Here is a 17,564-nt window from a genome sequence, read left to right as displayed (position 1 = left end):
TATCAAAGTACATGACTTGTACCGTACTGATTGAGAATGATCAGCCATGATCACATTGAATGGTGGTGCTGGCTCGAAGGGCCGAATGGCCTCCTCCTGCACCTATTGTCTATTGTATAAAACCAGCATCCACAGTTTTTTGTTTCCACACTAAGAGATGTGTAGACGTTGACTGGGATAATAAAGCAAGCTTATGTTGCTTAAAAACAAACACAACCAAGAGACAAAATGCTGGAGTAACTCAACGGTCCAGGCAGCATCTCTGAAGAAAAGGAATAGGTGACGTTTTGGTTCGAGACCCTTCTTCAGACTGAGTGACAGGGGAGAGGGAAACTAGAGGTATGAAAAGGTGCGGGACAAATCAGAGCCGGCTCCGATGACCGAGGAAATGTGGAGCCCGAGTCGCCCCGCTAGTTCTACTGTTTGCATCCCTTTATCACCTCTTCCATAGCCACCAATGGACCATTGTGGGCTCCACCTTTCCTTGGTCATCGGTGCCAGCTCTGTCCGCTAGCCTTTGCCCACCCAACTAATAATCAAAACCCCTTTACCTGTATCCACCTATCACTTGCCAGGCTTTGTTTCCCCCCCCCCCCCCCCCACCTTCCAAATCCCCCACCCCCCTCTTTTCGAACTTTCACACCCCCGACTACATCCAGTCAGGAGTAGGCTCCCGATTCGATGCATGATTCCAGCAACGGCACTTCCTTGTGCCTTCAGTCGCCAGCTGTTTTGGTGCGTTCTGCAGGAGCTAGTGCGTGTGGCCTTTTAAAAGCTGCTGCTTCACAGAAAGCAGCGCTACGCCAACTCAACTCCGCTGGAAGCAATCAGCAGCTGAGCTGACGTGACCCGACTGCTTCCGGCTGTGCTCCAAACAAGCACGGTGCAAGGAATGACACTGCCCTGCTTCCTGCACAGAACATGCAAGGATAACGTTTTCCCGTGCCTGGTCTGATCTCACATCCAGCGTGACTTACCCAGAAAAAAATAACATCTTATTGCAACCCACTCTGGGAAAGGATCAACTTTCAATCTTGCAGCGCAGCAAGTGACAAGACCATGACAAAAAAAAATGGACGTAATTTATTTTCCTGTCAGTTAGAAACTCATATTTTTATTCACAATGCAATCTCAATTATTAAAATTTAGTTGAATTCAAAGGGCTCCAGTTCAACTTGTCTGCTCTCTTCCATCCTCCTCAATAATGAGCCTTCCAGGTCAAAGTCATCTCCAACTTCAACTTTAATAAGCACTTCATTCCTTTCAACGCCTGCATGTGATTGACGCCATTAGCACAAGAGGATTCACTGCTGTGCAATTTCCCATTGGTGATTACGCAGACTATTCTTCCTCATGCTACGACCTATTCGTTTGTTCCTCTTTCCTCCAAGTTCTCTAGTTTCTCACATTGTCACCATCTCCTCAGCAAAGGGAACACTTACAATAAAACATCCCTCAAGGGGCAAGAATCTCAGCCCATGGGCAAGATGCAATGCCATCGTCCGTCACACTTCTCTGGTTTAGTTTAGAGATACAGCGCGGAAACAGGCTCTTCGGCCCACCGAGTCCGTGCCGACCAGCGATCCCCGCACACTAGAACTATCCTACACGATGGGGATAATTTTTTTTTTTTTACCGGAGCCAATTAACCGACAAGCCTGTATGTCTTTGAGGTGTGGGAGGAAACCGGAGATTCCCGGGGGAAAACCCACGCGGTCACGGGAAGAACGTACAAACTCTGCACAGACAGCACCTGTAGTCGGGATCGAACCCGGGTCTCTGGACTGAGCTGTAAGGTAGCAACTCTACCGCTGCGCCACCGAGCCGCCCTTCTCTTTTAAATTATCAACATTCTGCCACCATTTCATGTTGCAGGTAAAGTATGGGTTAGATTTAAGTGCTGTTGCTCTCATCCGAATCAATGTAATCTGATATACAAGCTGAGTAACAATAGTTACGCTTTACAGCACAACAATTTGTCACTGCAGCACAATGCTGCCATGGAGGACGCAATTAGACCAGCAGCGATGTTAAAAAAAACCACTGGAATAAGATGCTTCTGTACAGATAAATTTGGTGATGCACGACACAACCTCGAAGCACGCGACTCAGAAGTGATTTCACAAGTACGTAACTGGCATCGGCCGCTTAGAAATGTAAATCAGTTTATTTTTCTTTCCAGCATGCAACCTGGACTCACGCCAGATTTGTAAAATCCTCAGCTTTATCAGGACCTGCAACGAACAGCAGGCAATTGCTCTCAGGAGACACCTCCAAGAAACTGCGCTGTGAGGTCGTCTGTAAGCGCTGGTGTGGCGCCAAGCTCAGAGGAGGACGGCTAGTTCGCTGGTGCTCCGAAGCGTTCGAATTCTCAGCGGCAGCTTTCTCACAGCACTCCGAGAGCCCCACTGACTGCAACTGATCTGCGAGTTCCTCTATCAATCTTCTTGGGGGAGGTTGTGCAGTGGGAGATTCCCCCCGAGCACATTTGTCTGGATACTGTGAGGCCGCTGTGTGTGCAGTGTCTGAGCCACAGCTCAATTTGATCAAAGGCTCCGTGACTTCTCCATCAGTCACACAGTCAGACTCTCCTCCGCCAGGCAATCCATTTCTCCCTGTTTCTTCAGCACAACAGTGGTGAGGCGAATCGCTTTCAGACAAATCAGATTCTCCTGCATCAGAGGATGAGCAACTTGATTCCTCATCTCCCTCACTTTCTGACTGCGATGATTGGGAGTCACCCTTCCCTCGTTTGATCTGATTTTCTTCCTCCTGAACCAACAGCGCCGCTTTCTCCAGTTCTTTCAGTTCAAAGCCCAAATCACTCTTCGTGACTTTTACATTCCGTAGTGACTCTGCCAAGGATGTAAGTTTCTTAGACCTATAAAGGGGGAAAAAAAACACAATGAATATTTTCAGCCGCAGTATTTAACATGAATTGTCCAGTATAAAAATGGCTTATAGTCTATGATGGCACGGTCGCGCAGCGGTAGAGTTGCTGCCTTGCAGCGCCGGAGACCCAGGTTCGATCCTGACTACGGGTGCTGGCTGTACGAAATGTGTACGTTCTCCCCGTGACCGCGTGGGTTTACTCCGCGTGCTCCGGTTTTCTCCCACACTCCAAAGATGTACAACTTTGTAGGTTAATTGGCTTCTGTAAATTGTAAATTGCCCCTAGTGTACAGGATAGTACCAGTGCACAGGGTGATCGCTGGTCAGCATGGACTCAGTGGGCCGAAGGGTCTGTTTCCACGCTGTATCTCTAAAGGGGCCACAGTTTAAGAATAAGGGGTAGGCCATTTAGAACGGAGATGAGGAAAAACTTTTTCAGTCAGAGAGTTGTGAATCTGTGGAATTCCCTGCCTCAGAAGGCAGTGGAGGCCAATTCTCTGAATGCATTCAAGAGAGAGCTAGATAGAGCTCTTAAGGATAGCGGAGTCAGGGGGTATGGGGAGAAGGCAGGAACAGGGTACTGATTGAGAATGATCAGCCATGATCACATTGAATGGCGGTGCTGGCTCGAAGGGCCGAATGGCCTACTCCTGCACCTATTGTCTATTGTCTATAAAGATTAAAATAGAAGAGATTGAAGAAATCTCAAGATCTGAATGACCTTGTCACCTAATATACCTTGTGTAAAATTCCTCTCTAATCCTGGCAATTCACATAGATTTTGACTTGAATTTTACCCCAAGAGTATTATCAGTTGGAAGAAATGTGGCCTGAGATCTTGTATGAATCACAGTTATCATACTATTAAACAATTTTGGATGAAACACAATTGTAAAATAATTTCAGATTTTACAAGTTTCATTACTGGATCTTTATACACACACAAGGCCTGTATAACATGCACACTTTGTTTCATGTTACTTTCATAATCAAGTTCCCATAAAAGGATGTAAATATGTGGGCAATCATTAATTTGATTTAAGGAGGCTTCCTCCGATAATTCTGATGGCACCTTCCATGCAAGAAATTGCAGCGAATTGTGGACACAGCCCAGACCATCACACTTCCATTGACTCCATTTATACCTCACGCTGCCTCGGCAAGGCCAGCACCACATTCAAGGACGAGTCGCACCCTGGCCACTCCCTCTTCTCCCCTCTCCCATCAGGCTAAAGGTATAGAAGTGGGAAAACGAACACCTCCAGATTCAGAGACAGTTTCTTCCCCGCTGTTATCAGGCAACTGAACCATCCCGCCACAACTAGACAGCAGTCCTGAACTACTATCTACTTCATTGGGAACCTTTTGATCGGACTTTACTGGCTTTACCTCACACTAAACGTGATTCCCTTATCATGTATCTGTACACTGTGAATGGTTCAATTGTAATAATGTATAGAGAAACATAGAAAATAGGTGCAGGAGTAGGCCATTCGGCCCTTTGAGCCTGCACCGCCATTCAATATGATCATGGCTGATCATCCATCTCAGTATCCCGTACCTGCCTTCTCTCCATACCCCCTGATCCCTTTAGCCACAAGGGCCACATCTAACTCCCTCTTAAATATAGCCAATGAACTGGCCTCAACTACCTTCTGTGGCAGAGAATTCCACACATTCACCACTCTCTGTGTGAAAAAAAAGTTCTCATCTCGGTCCGAAAAGACTTCCCCCTTATCCTTAAACTGTGACCCCTTGTTCTGGATTTCCCCAACATCGGGAACAATCTTCCTGCATCTAGCCTGTCCAACCCCTTAAGAATTTTGTAAGTTTCTATAAGATCCCCCCTCAATCTTCTAAATTCCATTCTAAATTCCGTTGAATGAATAGCACACCACAGAAGCTTTACACTGCACCTCGGTACACTTGCCAATAAACTAAAAGTAAAACTCGGTACACTTGACAATAAGCTAAAACTAACACTAAAATTGAGATGACTTGCTCTAAGTTTGACAGATGATGATATGAATCTCACAGCACTAACCTGAAATCAACATTAATGGTTGGTGAGCCAGTGGGAATGTCTAAAATAAAAGCAGTGAAGAATAGCTGTATTTCATATGTATGTGACATTTTCATACCCCCTGATATCCCAACTATTTTTAGAACAAATTAATTCTCAGGCAGAATAATTTTAATATAAAAAATTTAATTAAAAAGCCACAAGATGGATTAATATATCTTGGTTTCTTAAATTTCTGCGTGTGCATGTGTATGATCATCCTGATAGTGGCCTTGATTTTTATAAATAGATGTGTCTTTCAAGCAGTACAAGGGATTACTGCTCCAAGCATAGGATAAAATACAGACCATTAAATACTCTGTTTTTCAGTGCTTTTCCCGGGTGCTACATCACCTCACAAGGTACACAAAAGTGTGTCTTTAATTGATCCAGAACAGCACTGAAATTACCAGACAGTGTGTGTGTGTGTGTGTGTGTGTGTGTGTGTGTGTGTGTGTGTGTGTGTGTGTGTGTGTGTGTGTTCGCATGTGGGGGAGGGGGGTGGTGTGGTGGAAGAGGTGAAAATCTTGCCCTAAAATGTCACCTTTGGAGACACAACTGAAGCCTTGATTTGTACATGATTTGTGAACCAAATCATCTGGCAGTGACAGCATCCACCTTCTTCGCGATAACTTTTGGAGAATCTACTAATTAGATCTGTTTTGTAGTGGGAAAAATTATTCTAACCCCTTTTATTATTTTGCTTTTGTCATGTGGTTCTTTGACTTTTCCACCACCATTTCCCACCCACATTCACTTGTCTCCTGGCATGGTGCTCTTTCGACAGTTAAAGAGGAACATTTTTGTCTGGTTAACTACCATGAATTTGAGACCTAGAATTCCCAAGTCTATCATGGAAACAAAGAAAGCCTTGCTTGAGTAAAACCAATTGACTTTTAAGCCCCAAATGGCTGGTGGAAATGCTTCTGAAGTGAAAGGTGCTTCAGTTTAGTTTATTACTGCCACGTGTACCAAGGTACAGTGAAAAGCTTTTTTGTTGCATTCAGTTCAAGGAGTTCAAAGATCTCCAATGAGGTAGATGGGAGGTCAGGACCGCACTCGAGCTTGTAAGAGGATGGTTCAGTTGCCCAATAACAGCTGTCCCTGAATCTGGAGGTGGGCATTTACAAACTTCTGAAACTATTGCCTAATGGGAGAGGGATGAAGAGGGAGTGACTGGGGTGAGACTGGTCCTTGATTGGCACGATGGCGCAGCGGTAGAGTTGCTGCCTTACAGCGAATGCAGCGCCGGAGACTCAGGTTCGATCCTGACTATGGGTGCCGTCGGTACAGAGTTTGTACGTTCTCCCCGTGACCTGCGTGGGTTTTCTGCGAGATCTTCGGTTTCCTCCCACACTCCAAAGACGTACAGGTATGTAGGTCAATTGACTGGGTAAAATGTAAAAATTGTCCCTAGTGTGTGTAGGATAGTGTTAATATGCGGGGATCGCTGGGCGGCGCGGACTCGGTGGGCCGAAGGGCCTGTTTCCACGCTGTATCTCTAAAAATTATGCAGGTGGTCTCTAGTTCAAGAAGTGCATTAGGAATGTGTTTGGGAACTCAAGGCCGTTGAGCCTTGTGGCTGTGAGAGGAAAGATGTTGAAGAGGTTCTGAGGGAGAGGTTTAGGTTCATTCGGAAAGGTGGGGACTGATGAGGAAGATGGTTTTAAGCAAGGGTGATCACGTCTCACTAATCTGAATGGCGGAGCAGACTCGATGGGCCAAATGGCCTCATTCTGCTCCTATGCCTGATTGCCTTAGGGTCAATGAGTTTGCTTTGTGGTAGTGGTGCCACAGCTGGGAATGGATGTGTGGGCAGGAGACAATTGTGCAAAAACAATAATACTTCTGTCTTCAGAAGTTTCGTTTTGTTACAAATACCTATGAGAGAGAAGCGAGTGTTACCAAACTTCTAAATTCATCGGGGTGGAACACTCTCCAAGACAGACGTAAAGCCCACCGTTTGACCGTTTTTTACAAAGTGTTAAATGGTCAGCTCGACATAGATGACCACATCTACACCAAACACAAACCTGTCAGGAGTAGACGAGGGCATTCGATTCAATTTGAGATACCAGCTATCAAGACAGATGTGTACAGCAATCCATTTTTCCCTCGCACAATTAAAGCATGGAATAGTCTTCACCCTACTATAGTTACTCAACCAGACACAACTAGATTTAAGGCAGAGCTTCTTCTCCAAGGAGCAGTCACTGGCTGTGGCTGAAAAGAAGAGATACTGTCTGGGCTGCCACGTGACCATCTAGAGGCTAACCATAAGACACACACCCAGGGCTGATAACCCTGTGGTGGGCCTGCCTCGACTGAGGGTGTCTTGTGATAAAAGGCCGAAACACCCAGTGTCGTTGAGGTACACAACTGAAGATGTGTCTGAATGGTAGCAACATCACCTAGTGGTCACCCCCAAGAACAACACCAGTCAATTGTAGTGCAAACCTTAGGGATTGTAACATCTAGTCCTACTAATCAATCTCCAAGAAGCCCTTCTTGCTTAAGTCCATACTCCGCCACCTCCAGTTTAAATTCCATTTGGGATATTTTGGAGGACCAAGAACCAAGAAGAGAGTACCTAATCAGAAAGAAATGCTTCATTCTCCTTTTCATCAGTCTTTCATGCCTACAATTCTGCGCAGTGAATAACTAACTAACCACTGCTTGTTGCAACAAAACTACATTTTCTATTTTTCTTCTTTAAAACTGGAAAATGTTTGGGGGAAAAAAGACTTCATTCAAAAAACTGACAACCTGAAAATAATATTTTAACCTCGTTCATGCAATTTATCACTAATTTAGATTTACAATTAAGTTGAAAGCAATGTGTGAACACCATAGCAACCACACATATTTGAAAGTGGCACAGTTCAATCCTGACAAACACCATAACTAGGTTGCAAAGGTTACGCATGGATCTGAATCTCTATAAAGTGTAGCTAAAAATAGCCCGTGTGCAAATCATTTCTCCTTCAATACATTTATTCAGGTGAATTTCATCTGAATGAAAAAAAATCACACTAAAGTAATTAGAATGCTGATATATACCGATATTACTTATCCATATCTCCCCATCATAGCACAGACATTGGTCAGAATTTTGAAGTAGAATTAACTATAAGTGCCCCCTAAAATCACAATAGAATATTGAACAGAAACTCCCTCCCTCCCTCCCTCCCCCCCCCCCCCCCCTCCCTCCCTCCCTCCCCCCCCCCTCCCCCCCCTCCCTCCCCCCCCCCTCCCTCCCTCCCTCCCCCCCCCTCCCTCCCTCCCTCCCCCCCTCCCTCCCTCCCCCCATCCCTCTACTGCAGATGCTGGTTTATACCGCAAATGCTGGAATAACTCAGTCGGTCGGCCTATTCCGCTGAGTTACTCCAGTATTTTGTGTCCATCTTCAGAAAAAAATTGCATCTTGCCCATTCAAGTGTCAGTGAATTTGACACCATGTTATCAAGCTTACTGACTGCTGAGCACTGTCTCTAGCACTGAATATTTTCATGTGGGGAAAACAAATTCTTTCAGATTTTAATTATTGCTGGAGAAATAAATAATTCAATTGAGGTTGACTTTTTTTCTTTCAATCCTTCAATAGCGACAGTTTATGGAGTGGTGCCATGATGCAGATCATAATGTGTGTAGTTCCAGAGGGCAGCCAGGTCGTGGAGTAGAACTAGTCATTAGGGATCATTTATAACTCCTTGAAATCATGAGAGGAATAGATCGGGTGCTCACACAGAGTCTCTTGCCCAGAGTGGGGGAATCGAGAACCAGTCATAGGTTTAAGGCGAAGGGGGAAAGATTTTATGGGAATCTGAGGGGCAACGTTTTCACTCAAAAGGGTGTATGGCACGAGCTGCCGGAGGAGGCAGGGACTATTGCAATGTTTAAAAAGACAATTAGACAGATACATGGATAGGACAGGTTTAGAGGGATATGGGCCAAACGCTGGCAAGTGGGGCTAGTGTAGATTGGACATGTTGTATAAGAAAATAACTGCAGATGCTGGTACAAATCGAAGGTATTTATTCACAAAATGCTGGAGTAACTCAGCAGGTCAGGCAGCATCTCAGGAGAGAAGGAATGGGTGACGTTTCGGGTCGAAACCCTTCTTCAGTCTGAAGAAGGGTCTCGACCCGAAACGTCACCCATTCCTTCTCTCCTGAGATGCTGCCTGACCTGCTGAGTTACTCCAGCATTTTGTGAATAAATAGATGGGACATGTTGGTCGGTGTGGGCAAGTTGGGCCGAAGGACCTGTTTCCGCACTGAATGACTCTATGATAATGTGAATGGCTTCAACTTTGACGGAATTTATTTAATGCGAGATATCAAACTAGACTGATCCTGAGGATGCTACCCTGTCTTATGAACAGAGATAGAGTAGGCAACATATCTATTCTCCAGGGTTTAGAAAATGTGAGGTGACCCGATTGAAGTATATAATATTCATAGCTGGCTGAATAAGGAAGATGTCGAAAGAATGTTTCCTTGGCTCAGTAGTTGGAGGGGTTATAGATTGAAAGCAAGTAGTTGCAGGTGCAGTCCGACTATCTGCCTCATTGGAGACAGTCAGGCAATCTTTGATTGGACTTTATCTTGCACTAAATATTATTCACGTTATTTCCCTTTATCGTGTGACTCTACACTGTGAATGGCTCAATTCTAATCATGTATTGTCTTTTCACTGACAGGTTAGCACGCAACAAAAAGCTTTTCACTGTACCTCGGTCACACATGACGAAAAACTAAAGTCATTTTTTACGAGGATGTTGGCAGGACTAGAGGGTCTGAGCTGTAGGGAGAGGTTGAGTAGGCTGGGACTCTATTCCCTGGAGCTCAGGAAGATGAGGGGTGATCTTATAGAGGTGTATAAAATCATGAGAGGAATAGAGCGGGTAGATGCACAGTCTCTTGCCCAGAGTAGGGGAATCGAGGGCCAGAGGACAAAGGTTTAAGGTGAAGGGGAAAATATTTATTAGGAATCTAAAGGGTAACTTTTTCACACAGAGGTTGGTAGGTGTTTGGAGCAAGCTGCCAGAGGAGGTAGTTGAGGCTGGGACTATCCCAATGTTTAAGAAACAGTTAGACAGGTACCTGGATAGGACAGATTAGGAGGGATATTGACCAAACACAGGCAGGTGGGACTCGTGTAGCTGGGACATGTTGGCCGGTGTGGGCAGGTTGGGCTGAAGGGCCTGTTTCCACACTGAATCATTTGCTATGACTCTATCTTGAGCAAAATACAAAGTGCTGGAGGAACTTAGCAGGTCAGGCAGTATCTGCGGAGGGGATGGACAGGTCTGAAGGGCCCCGATCCAAAAAGTCACCTGTACATTCCCTCCCCAGCTGCTGCCTGGTCTGTCGAGTTCCTCAAGCACTTTGCGTTCGATAGATCGTCTACAAGAACAACCTCTTCGATGGCATTGCTGTCTGGGACCACCCAACTCCCCAAACGGAGAAGGATAATCAAAAATGCTCCTGAAATAGAAACAAAAGCTAGATAACAAAAGGCAATATCTGACAAATAGAAGGGATGGTTATAATCTAAACGATTTCTCTCGAAATATTTCAGATAATGTAGGGCAACTGGTCAGTGAACTACTCCTGGCTGTGAAGAATGGCAGGGCATCAGGTTTATCTAACTGGAAATAATTGCAAATATATTTGTGCAAAAAGTAGTATTTTATAGAAAGGATCTTGATATGTCACCATTGGATTGATATAAATAGTTACCACATCTGGGTTCTTGCAGCTCTGCTCCAGTTCACACCATCAATCAACTTTTCACCACTTCCTGAGCAGCCACCATGGCTATAAAACACACAGCAACTGTTTCATTTCCTTTCTTCAAGTCTGGTAAGCTACAAGGCATGACACATCCAGGCAGCTGACTGACTGCACCTAGCTGACAAAATAATTCATGACCACGGAGAACGAGATACAGAAATGAAACGGAGATCAACTCTGCCAAGAAAAGGCCATAAAACATCTCACTTCTTGCTGCCAAAGAAATTTCCCCCCAAACATTTTTTTTCTCCCGTTTCCTGAAAGCACCGACCATTACAGAGGTGCAGTAGTAAAAAATAAAAGAAAATGCCCGGAGATACTCAGCAGGTCAGGCTGAACTGGTGGAGAGAGCGAGGGAGAGAGAGAGAGGGAGAGAGATAGAACTGACGTTTTAGATTGATGGCTCCTCTTCAGGATGAAGGTCGAGGGGCAGATTCATGAATGAGACATTGGACACTTATTCAATCGTTCATTATTTATGAGCCAATGGTGAGAGTTAGCATCTTATTCAACAATCCAAGTTTCATGCCGCTCCCCAATCAGTTTGCAAAAACACTCACTTTCATCAAGAGTCATTGTTTTTAAAGTTATTCAGTTTAAATCTATCTCTGAGGGAGGGAGGGAGGGAGGGAGGGAGGGAGGGAGGGTAAGGGGGGTTGAGGGGGATGGTGGGAGGGAGGGGAAGGGGGAGGGAGGGAGGGAGGGAGGGAGGGAGGGAGGGAGGGAGGGAGGGAGGGAGGGAGGGAGGGAGGGAGGGAGGGAGGGAGGGAGGGAGGGAGGGAGGGAGGGAGGGAGGGAGGGAGGGAGGGAGGGAGGGAGGGAGGGAGGGAGGGAGGGAGGGAGGGAGGGAGGGAGGGAGGGAGGGAGGGAGGGAGGGAGGGAGGGAGGGAGGGAGGGAGGGAGGGAGGGAGGGAGGAGAGGGGGGAGAGGGGGGAGGAAAGGGTGCTGCACCAATGCAGGAGAGGTTTCGTCCCAACGGGTCCACCTGGTCTATTTCTCATTAAAATCGATAACATGGAGGACAAACGACTATGAACCCAGCACTGATCCCGTAATTCCAAATAACATCCTACCTGCACGTCTAAAGAAACACCCTTCACAAGCAGCCATGTTCCTTGCCAAAATAATATTGCTGACCTGACGTCTATCCACCTCACCGTAACCGTTACTCTTTAGATCCACTTGAGTAAATCTCTCTTGCACCACCCTCCCAGAAATGTGTGCAATCCAAAATTACACAAAAACACTACACACCGTTGATTACACATTTAACATAAACCATGTGTATTCCACACATTTAACAAAAAATTTATACTTGAAACATCTCCATATCAAGCCCATGTTTCATTAACTGTTTTTTACAAACCTTCAAAGTTTTGTGCACAACTGCAGCCGTTGGCTCTGTTATTGTCATCAATATTTTGATCTATTTAGTAAGTATTGTCTTGGCTTATTCTCCTTATCGAAATATGTCACGTCACATTATTCTGTGACGGATTTCATCTGCGATCTGCATGACATATTCATAGGTTCATAAGGTATAGGAGCAGAATTTGGCCATTCGGCCCATCAAGTCTGCTCCACCATTCAATCATGGCTGATCTATCTTTCCCTCTCAACCCCATTCCCTTGCCTTTGCCCCATAACCCCTGACACCCCGTACTAATCAAGAATCTGTCAATCCCCGCCTTAATAATATCCATTGACAGCCTCCACACCTTCTGTGGCAATGAATTCCACAGATTCACCACCCTCTGATGAAAGAAATTCCTCATAGAAACAGACTGTTTGGCCCCCAGCAAGTCTGGGTCGGGACCTTTCTGACTGAATGTGCTGGGGTAAGAATGTCAAGAGCACGGGTTAAGAATGTATGGGGTAAGAATGATAGGTTGTCAAGAAACTGTCAATGTCCATCTTATAAATATCCATTGACTTGGCCTCCACAGCCATCTGTGGCAATGAATTCCACAGATTCACCACTCTCTGATGAAAGAAATTCCTCCTCATCTCCTTTCTAGAGGTACATCCTTTTATTCTGAGGTTATCAGCCCACCACTGTTCAAAAACTTTTCTTTTATTTTAAATCTATATACTAAAACTCTCGTTTGTTATCTTGTTTGTGACTGAACTTCAGCCAAAACGGTGCACCACAGCGCGGCAATTTTAGGCCCACCTCACTCACCGTCGTCACTTTAGTGATAATGCAAGTAGTTTTATTGAAATCAGTGTTATATTTTTTAAGTTATTCACATTTTAAAGTTTAAAAGGAGGGGAGGAGGGAGTGGGGGAGAAAGGAGAGGGGAAGGGGTGGGGGTTGAGGAGAGAGGGGGGGGGGGGGGAGGACAGGGTGCTGTACCAATGCAAGAGAGGTTTGGGCCCAACGGGTCTACTTTGTCTATTTTTTTGTTAAAATTCTGAAATGGCTCTCTACATTCAGGTCCAAATTATTAACACATTACAACAGGGTGGCACAGTAGTGCAGCAGTAAAGCTGCCTTACAACGCCAGAGACCGTGTTTCAATCCTGACTACCGGGTGCTGTCTCCCCGTGATCGCGTGGGTTTTCTCCGAGATCTTCGGTTTCCTCCCACGCTCCAAAGACGTATATGTTTCTAGGTTAATTGGCTTGGGTTATAAACGTTTAAAAAAATTGTCCCCAGCGTATGTAGGGTAGTGTTAATGTGCGGGGCCTGTTTCTGACTTGTATCTGTAAACTAAACAGCAATGATGCCAGCAGTGAAGCTCGAAACCTGGCACTAAGTAGTAATCAAAATTCTAAAATTATTAAAATGATTTCAATCAAAATTTTAAAACAATCCTACATTTTTTTGCATGGAGTTAAGCCCTCAAACATTTAAATAGGAAAAACAATAATGCAAACACAAATGATTAAAATGCAACTGAACTTTACATTTACCCTCCTTTCTTGCAGCTGTAACATCTTCATTGAAATAGATAATCTTGCATCAGCAATATGTGGCACAGGATCCGTGGCAGACACCCCCGAGGAAGGGCTGAGGAATCTCAGCAAGTGGGTACTCTGCCTTTGGGACTCCTTTGCAGCTCAATCTGATTGATTTGCCAGCTGGAATTTGTCAGCAAGTTTAGGAATCTAGCTTTGGATTTGAGCAAAGTCGCAAAACAAAAATCCTCAGCCTTGTGTAAATACCAGCAGTTCGCCACAGCACTGCCAGCATTCACCAGCAAGAGTTGGCTCTGTACGTCTATATCACGCTTTGCAGCGAATAAATGGATCAACGTGTTAAAACCACAATTTGCTCCTTCATGTGTAGACTTTTCTCTAACTGGAGAGCACCCCAAACAAAAGCCTTTCACGTACCTTGGCACCCGTGACAATAATAACTAAACTAAACTAAATGGGCGGCGCGATGGCACAGCGGTAGAGTTCCGCCGGAGACCCGGGTTCGGTCCCGACTACGGGTCCTGTCTGTACGGCGTTTGTACGTTCTCCCCGTGACCTGTGTGGGTTTTCTCCGCGATTATTAAGTGGTTGGAAGATTATTAAGGGGTTGGACACGTTAGAGGCAGGAAACATGTTCCCAATGTTGGGGGAGTCCAGAACAAGGGGCCACAGTTTAAGAATAAAGGGTAGGCCATTTAGAACTGAGATGAGGAAAAAACTTTTTCAGTCAGAGAGTTGTGAATCTGTGGAATTCTCTGCCTTAGAAGGCAGTGGAGGCCAATTCTCTGAATGCATTCAAGAGAGAGCTGGATAGAGCTCTTAAGGATAGCGGAATCAGGGGGTATGGGGAGAAGGCAGGAACGGGGTACTGATTGAGAATGATCAGCCATGATCACATTGAATGGCGGTGCTGGCTCGAAGGGCCGAATGGCCTCCTCCTGCACCTATTGTCTATTGTCTATCTCCAGTTTCCCCCCACACTCCAAAGACCGACAGGTTGGTAGGTTAATTGGCTTGGTATCATTGTAAATTGCCCCTAGTGTGTGTAGGATAGCGTTAATGTGCGGGGATCACTGACCGGCGTGGACTGGGTGGGCCGAAGGGCCTGCTTCCGCGCTGTATCTCTAAACTAAACAAAACAAAACAAAAAAGTGGCGATGACGTATTCTTCCCAACTGCAGAGGCTGTTACAATTGAACCAATTTGCAGTGCCCACATCAGACACCTCCTCAACAGAGCTTGGTTTGACCTTCCCAGTAAGGACACAAACCAGCACAGCACAACTGAGACCAACTGACGCAACTCAGATTTCAGAATCTGTGGTCATTCTGACTTGCGTGAATCAGCACTGGCTAAAACCAGAGACTGCTGAAGGGTTGATTTTAGTTAAAAATAACTGGAGAGTAGCCAGATGCAATCCAACCTCTTTACAAACTAAACCCAAGTTTATTTCCGACATTCCAATCTCCTTTCAGTCAATCTCTACTTTGAGAAACCCAGTCAGATTGGTAACACATTACTGCTTTAAACAAGATTAGAGATCTCAAGGCAAGTTCAGCTGCTCAACATGATACTAAAACAATATAATTACGTCACTTTCAATTAGAGGGGAAAGAAGCCGTACAATGAAGTAGTCACTAATGTTTCTTGGCCTTGGTCCATGTGTATGTCAGGGCCGAGAAACTATGACATGGTTCAAGTATAATCCTCACTATCCTGCAAACAGTTACTCGAAGTAGATTAGAATGAAATAAAATTGTATCTGGTTTAGATTTAAGTTTATTATTGTCAAGTGTACCAAGGTAAAGTGAAAATGCTAATACTATGCAATACATGGGGATCGCTGGTCGGCGCGGAATCGGTGGGTCTGTTTCCACGCTGTATCTCTAAACTACACTAAATTAAACTGAATACGCGGTATTCAATAACTATAAGCTAACAGATAATACTATACATGAACACAATCAAGCCAAACACAAGTACAAAAGGGTTAGAGCAAAGGGAAAGGTACCAGAGTACAGAATATAGTTTTTCAGCATTGTAGAGTGACAGCTCCGGAGAAACGTCTAATAAGGTAGGTTGGAAAGGGTCATCAAAGATGAGTCCAAAGTCGGAAGTTCAGCTAATGCTTTGCTCTTTTTCTTAAAACCATTGGCAATACAAAACCTTCATAGAAGAAAAGGCTGCGTTACTGTGAACCTCACCAAACCTCTTGTACCTGCTGCAGAACTGTCAACTACAAATCACTAAGGTGCATTTGTGGTCTAGGATCTAAACCAAACGAGCACACTGGCACACTGCCTCAATCGGAGCAATTTAAGGCTCGGAAAGATGCCAGTTTATCCAGACCTTGCCCCGCCATTCCCATCCACAGCCCATTCTGGATCACATATGCCTGCACAGGCACCCCCACACTGATGCAAAGCGTTATGTTCCCTGAATCCTGACGCAAGTCTTTTGTACTTAATCTTTTGTACTTAATATAATTGTATTTATTTGTTTTTGCATTTATTGCATACATGTTTTTACGCACCGTCAGGATTGGCTATTTTTTAATTTCGTTGTACTCGTTGCAATGACAATAAATGAATATTATTATTATTATATTATTATTATTATTATGTTTTACGTAAGTCGGAATCACAATCCCCAAACCCTGCCCGAAATAACTCCCTGAGACTATTAACTATCTCAGCAGCTTCCGAACATCTCATCTTGGGCACAGATGTGGCATAGACGGAGGAATTGGGAGTGGGGGATAGAGTCTTTGCAGGAAGCAGGGTGGGAAGAAGTGTGGTCGAGATAGTTGTGGGAGTCAGTGGGGTTGTAATAAACGTCAGTCAATAGTCTATTTCTTGTGATGGAGACTGGGAGATTAAGAAAGGGGAGGGAGGTGTCGGAGATGGTCCAAGTAAATTTGAGTGCAGGATAAAAATAAGCGAGTTCGGTATTACAACTGAGTGAGTTTGCCCAGGTCATGGGTCATTCGGGATAAACATTCTCACCAGCTGAGCCACTGTGTGCATACATTACGATCGATAATCGTTTTGACCTGCGTTTCATACGTATTTTCGGGTTTTGCTTCTTTGTGGTTTTATTGGCCTTTCCTTGGGGTCTGATACACACATTGTTAGGAAGAGTGGATTGTTGAACTTAGTTGATCCTGGGGATTGCATAATGGCAGATAGAGGATTTCCCATTCAAGAAAGACTTGATGTTTCGCCAAGCCTATCTAGAGATTCCCCCTCCCTCAGCACTGTTATCAGCAAATAACCAGAGAAAAAAGTACACAAAACCAAGGAGGTTGCCAATGTCCACATTCATGTTGAACGTCTAAAGTGGTTTAGATAGAGCTCTGGGGGCTAGTGGAATGAAGGGATATGGGGAGAAGGCAAGCACAGGTTACTTAGAAACATAGAAAATAGGTGCAGGAGTAGGTCATTCGGCCCTTCGAGCCTGCACCGCCATTCAATATGATCATGGCTGATCATCCAACTCAGAATCCCGTTCCTGCCTTCTCTCCATACCCCCTGATCCCTTTAGCCACAAGGGCCACATCTAACTCCCTCTTAAATATAGCCAATGAACTGGCCTCAACTACCTTCTGTGACAGAGAATTCCACAGATTCACCACTCTCTGTGTGAAAAAAAACTTCCTCATACTGATTGTGGATGATCACAATGAATGGCGGTGCAGGCTCGAAGGGCCAATGGCCTCCTCCTGCACCTATTTTCTATGTTTCTATGTAACATCCTGAGAAACACTTTACCCATCACTTTAGGTCCGCACATTGATGATATTTTCACCGTCTGTACAGCATTATGTCATTTACTGCCTCCATTGGTGTGTAAATGAGATGTTGTTGCACTTGCATTTTGATCAGAAGTTC

The 17,564-nt window shown here is 44.9% G+C and overlaps 1 protein-coding gene across 2 annotated transcripts in view; it reads right to left on the bottom strand.

Annotated features, from left to right (window-relative positions):
* Positions 1–1,167: 1,167 nt before the first annotated feature.
* Positions 1,168–17,564, bottom strand: part of shq1 (SHQ1, H/ACA ribonucleoprotein assembly factor) — an 85,648-nt gene continuing 69,251 nt past the window's right edge. For both annotated transcript variants that reach the window (XM_078413883.1, XM_078413882.1), the window contains exon 12: positions 1,168–2,881. In XM_078413883.1, coding sequence (XP_078270009.1) covers positions 2,197–2,881 — 685 coding nt within the window. In that variant the 3' untranslated portion in view covers positions 1,168–2,196. The remainder of the gene's footprint in view (positions 2,882–17,564) is intronic.

The sequence above is a fragment of the Rhinoraja longicauda genome, chromosome 17 (genome assembly GCF_053455715.1).
Source record: "Rhinoraja longicauda isolate Sanriku21f chromosome 17, sRhiLon1.1, whole genome shotgun sequence".
In the NCBI taxonomy this organism is placed as follows: Eukaryota; Metazoa; Chordata; class Chondrichthyes; order Rajiformes; family Arhynchobatidae; genus Rhinoraja; species Rhinoraja longicauda.
Note: the sequence above shows the minus strand (reverse complement) of the source record. Positions and strands in the feature narration are given on the sequence as shown.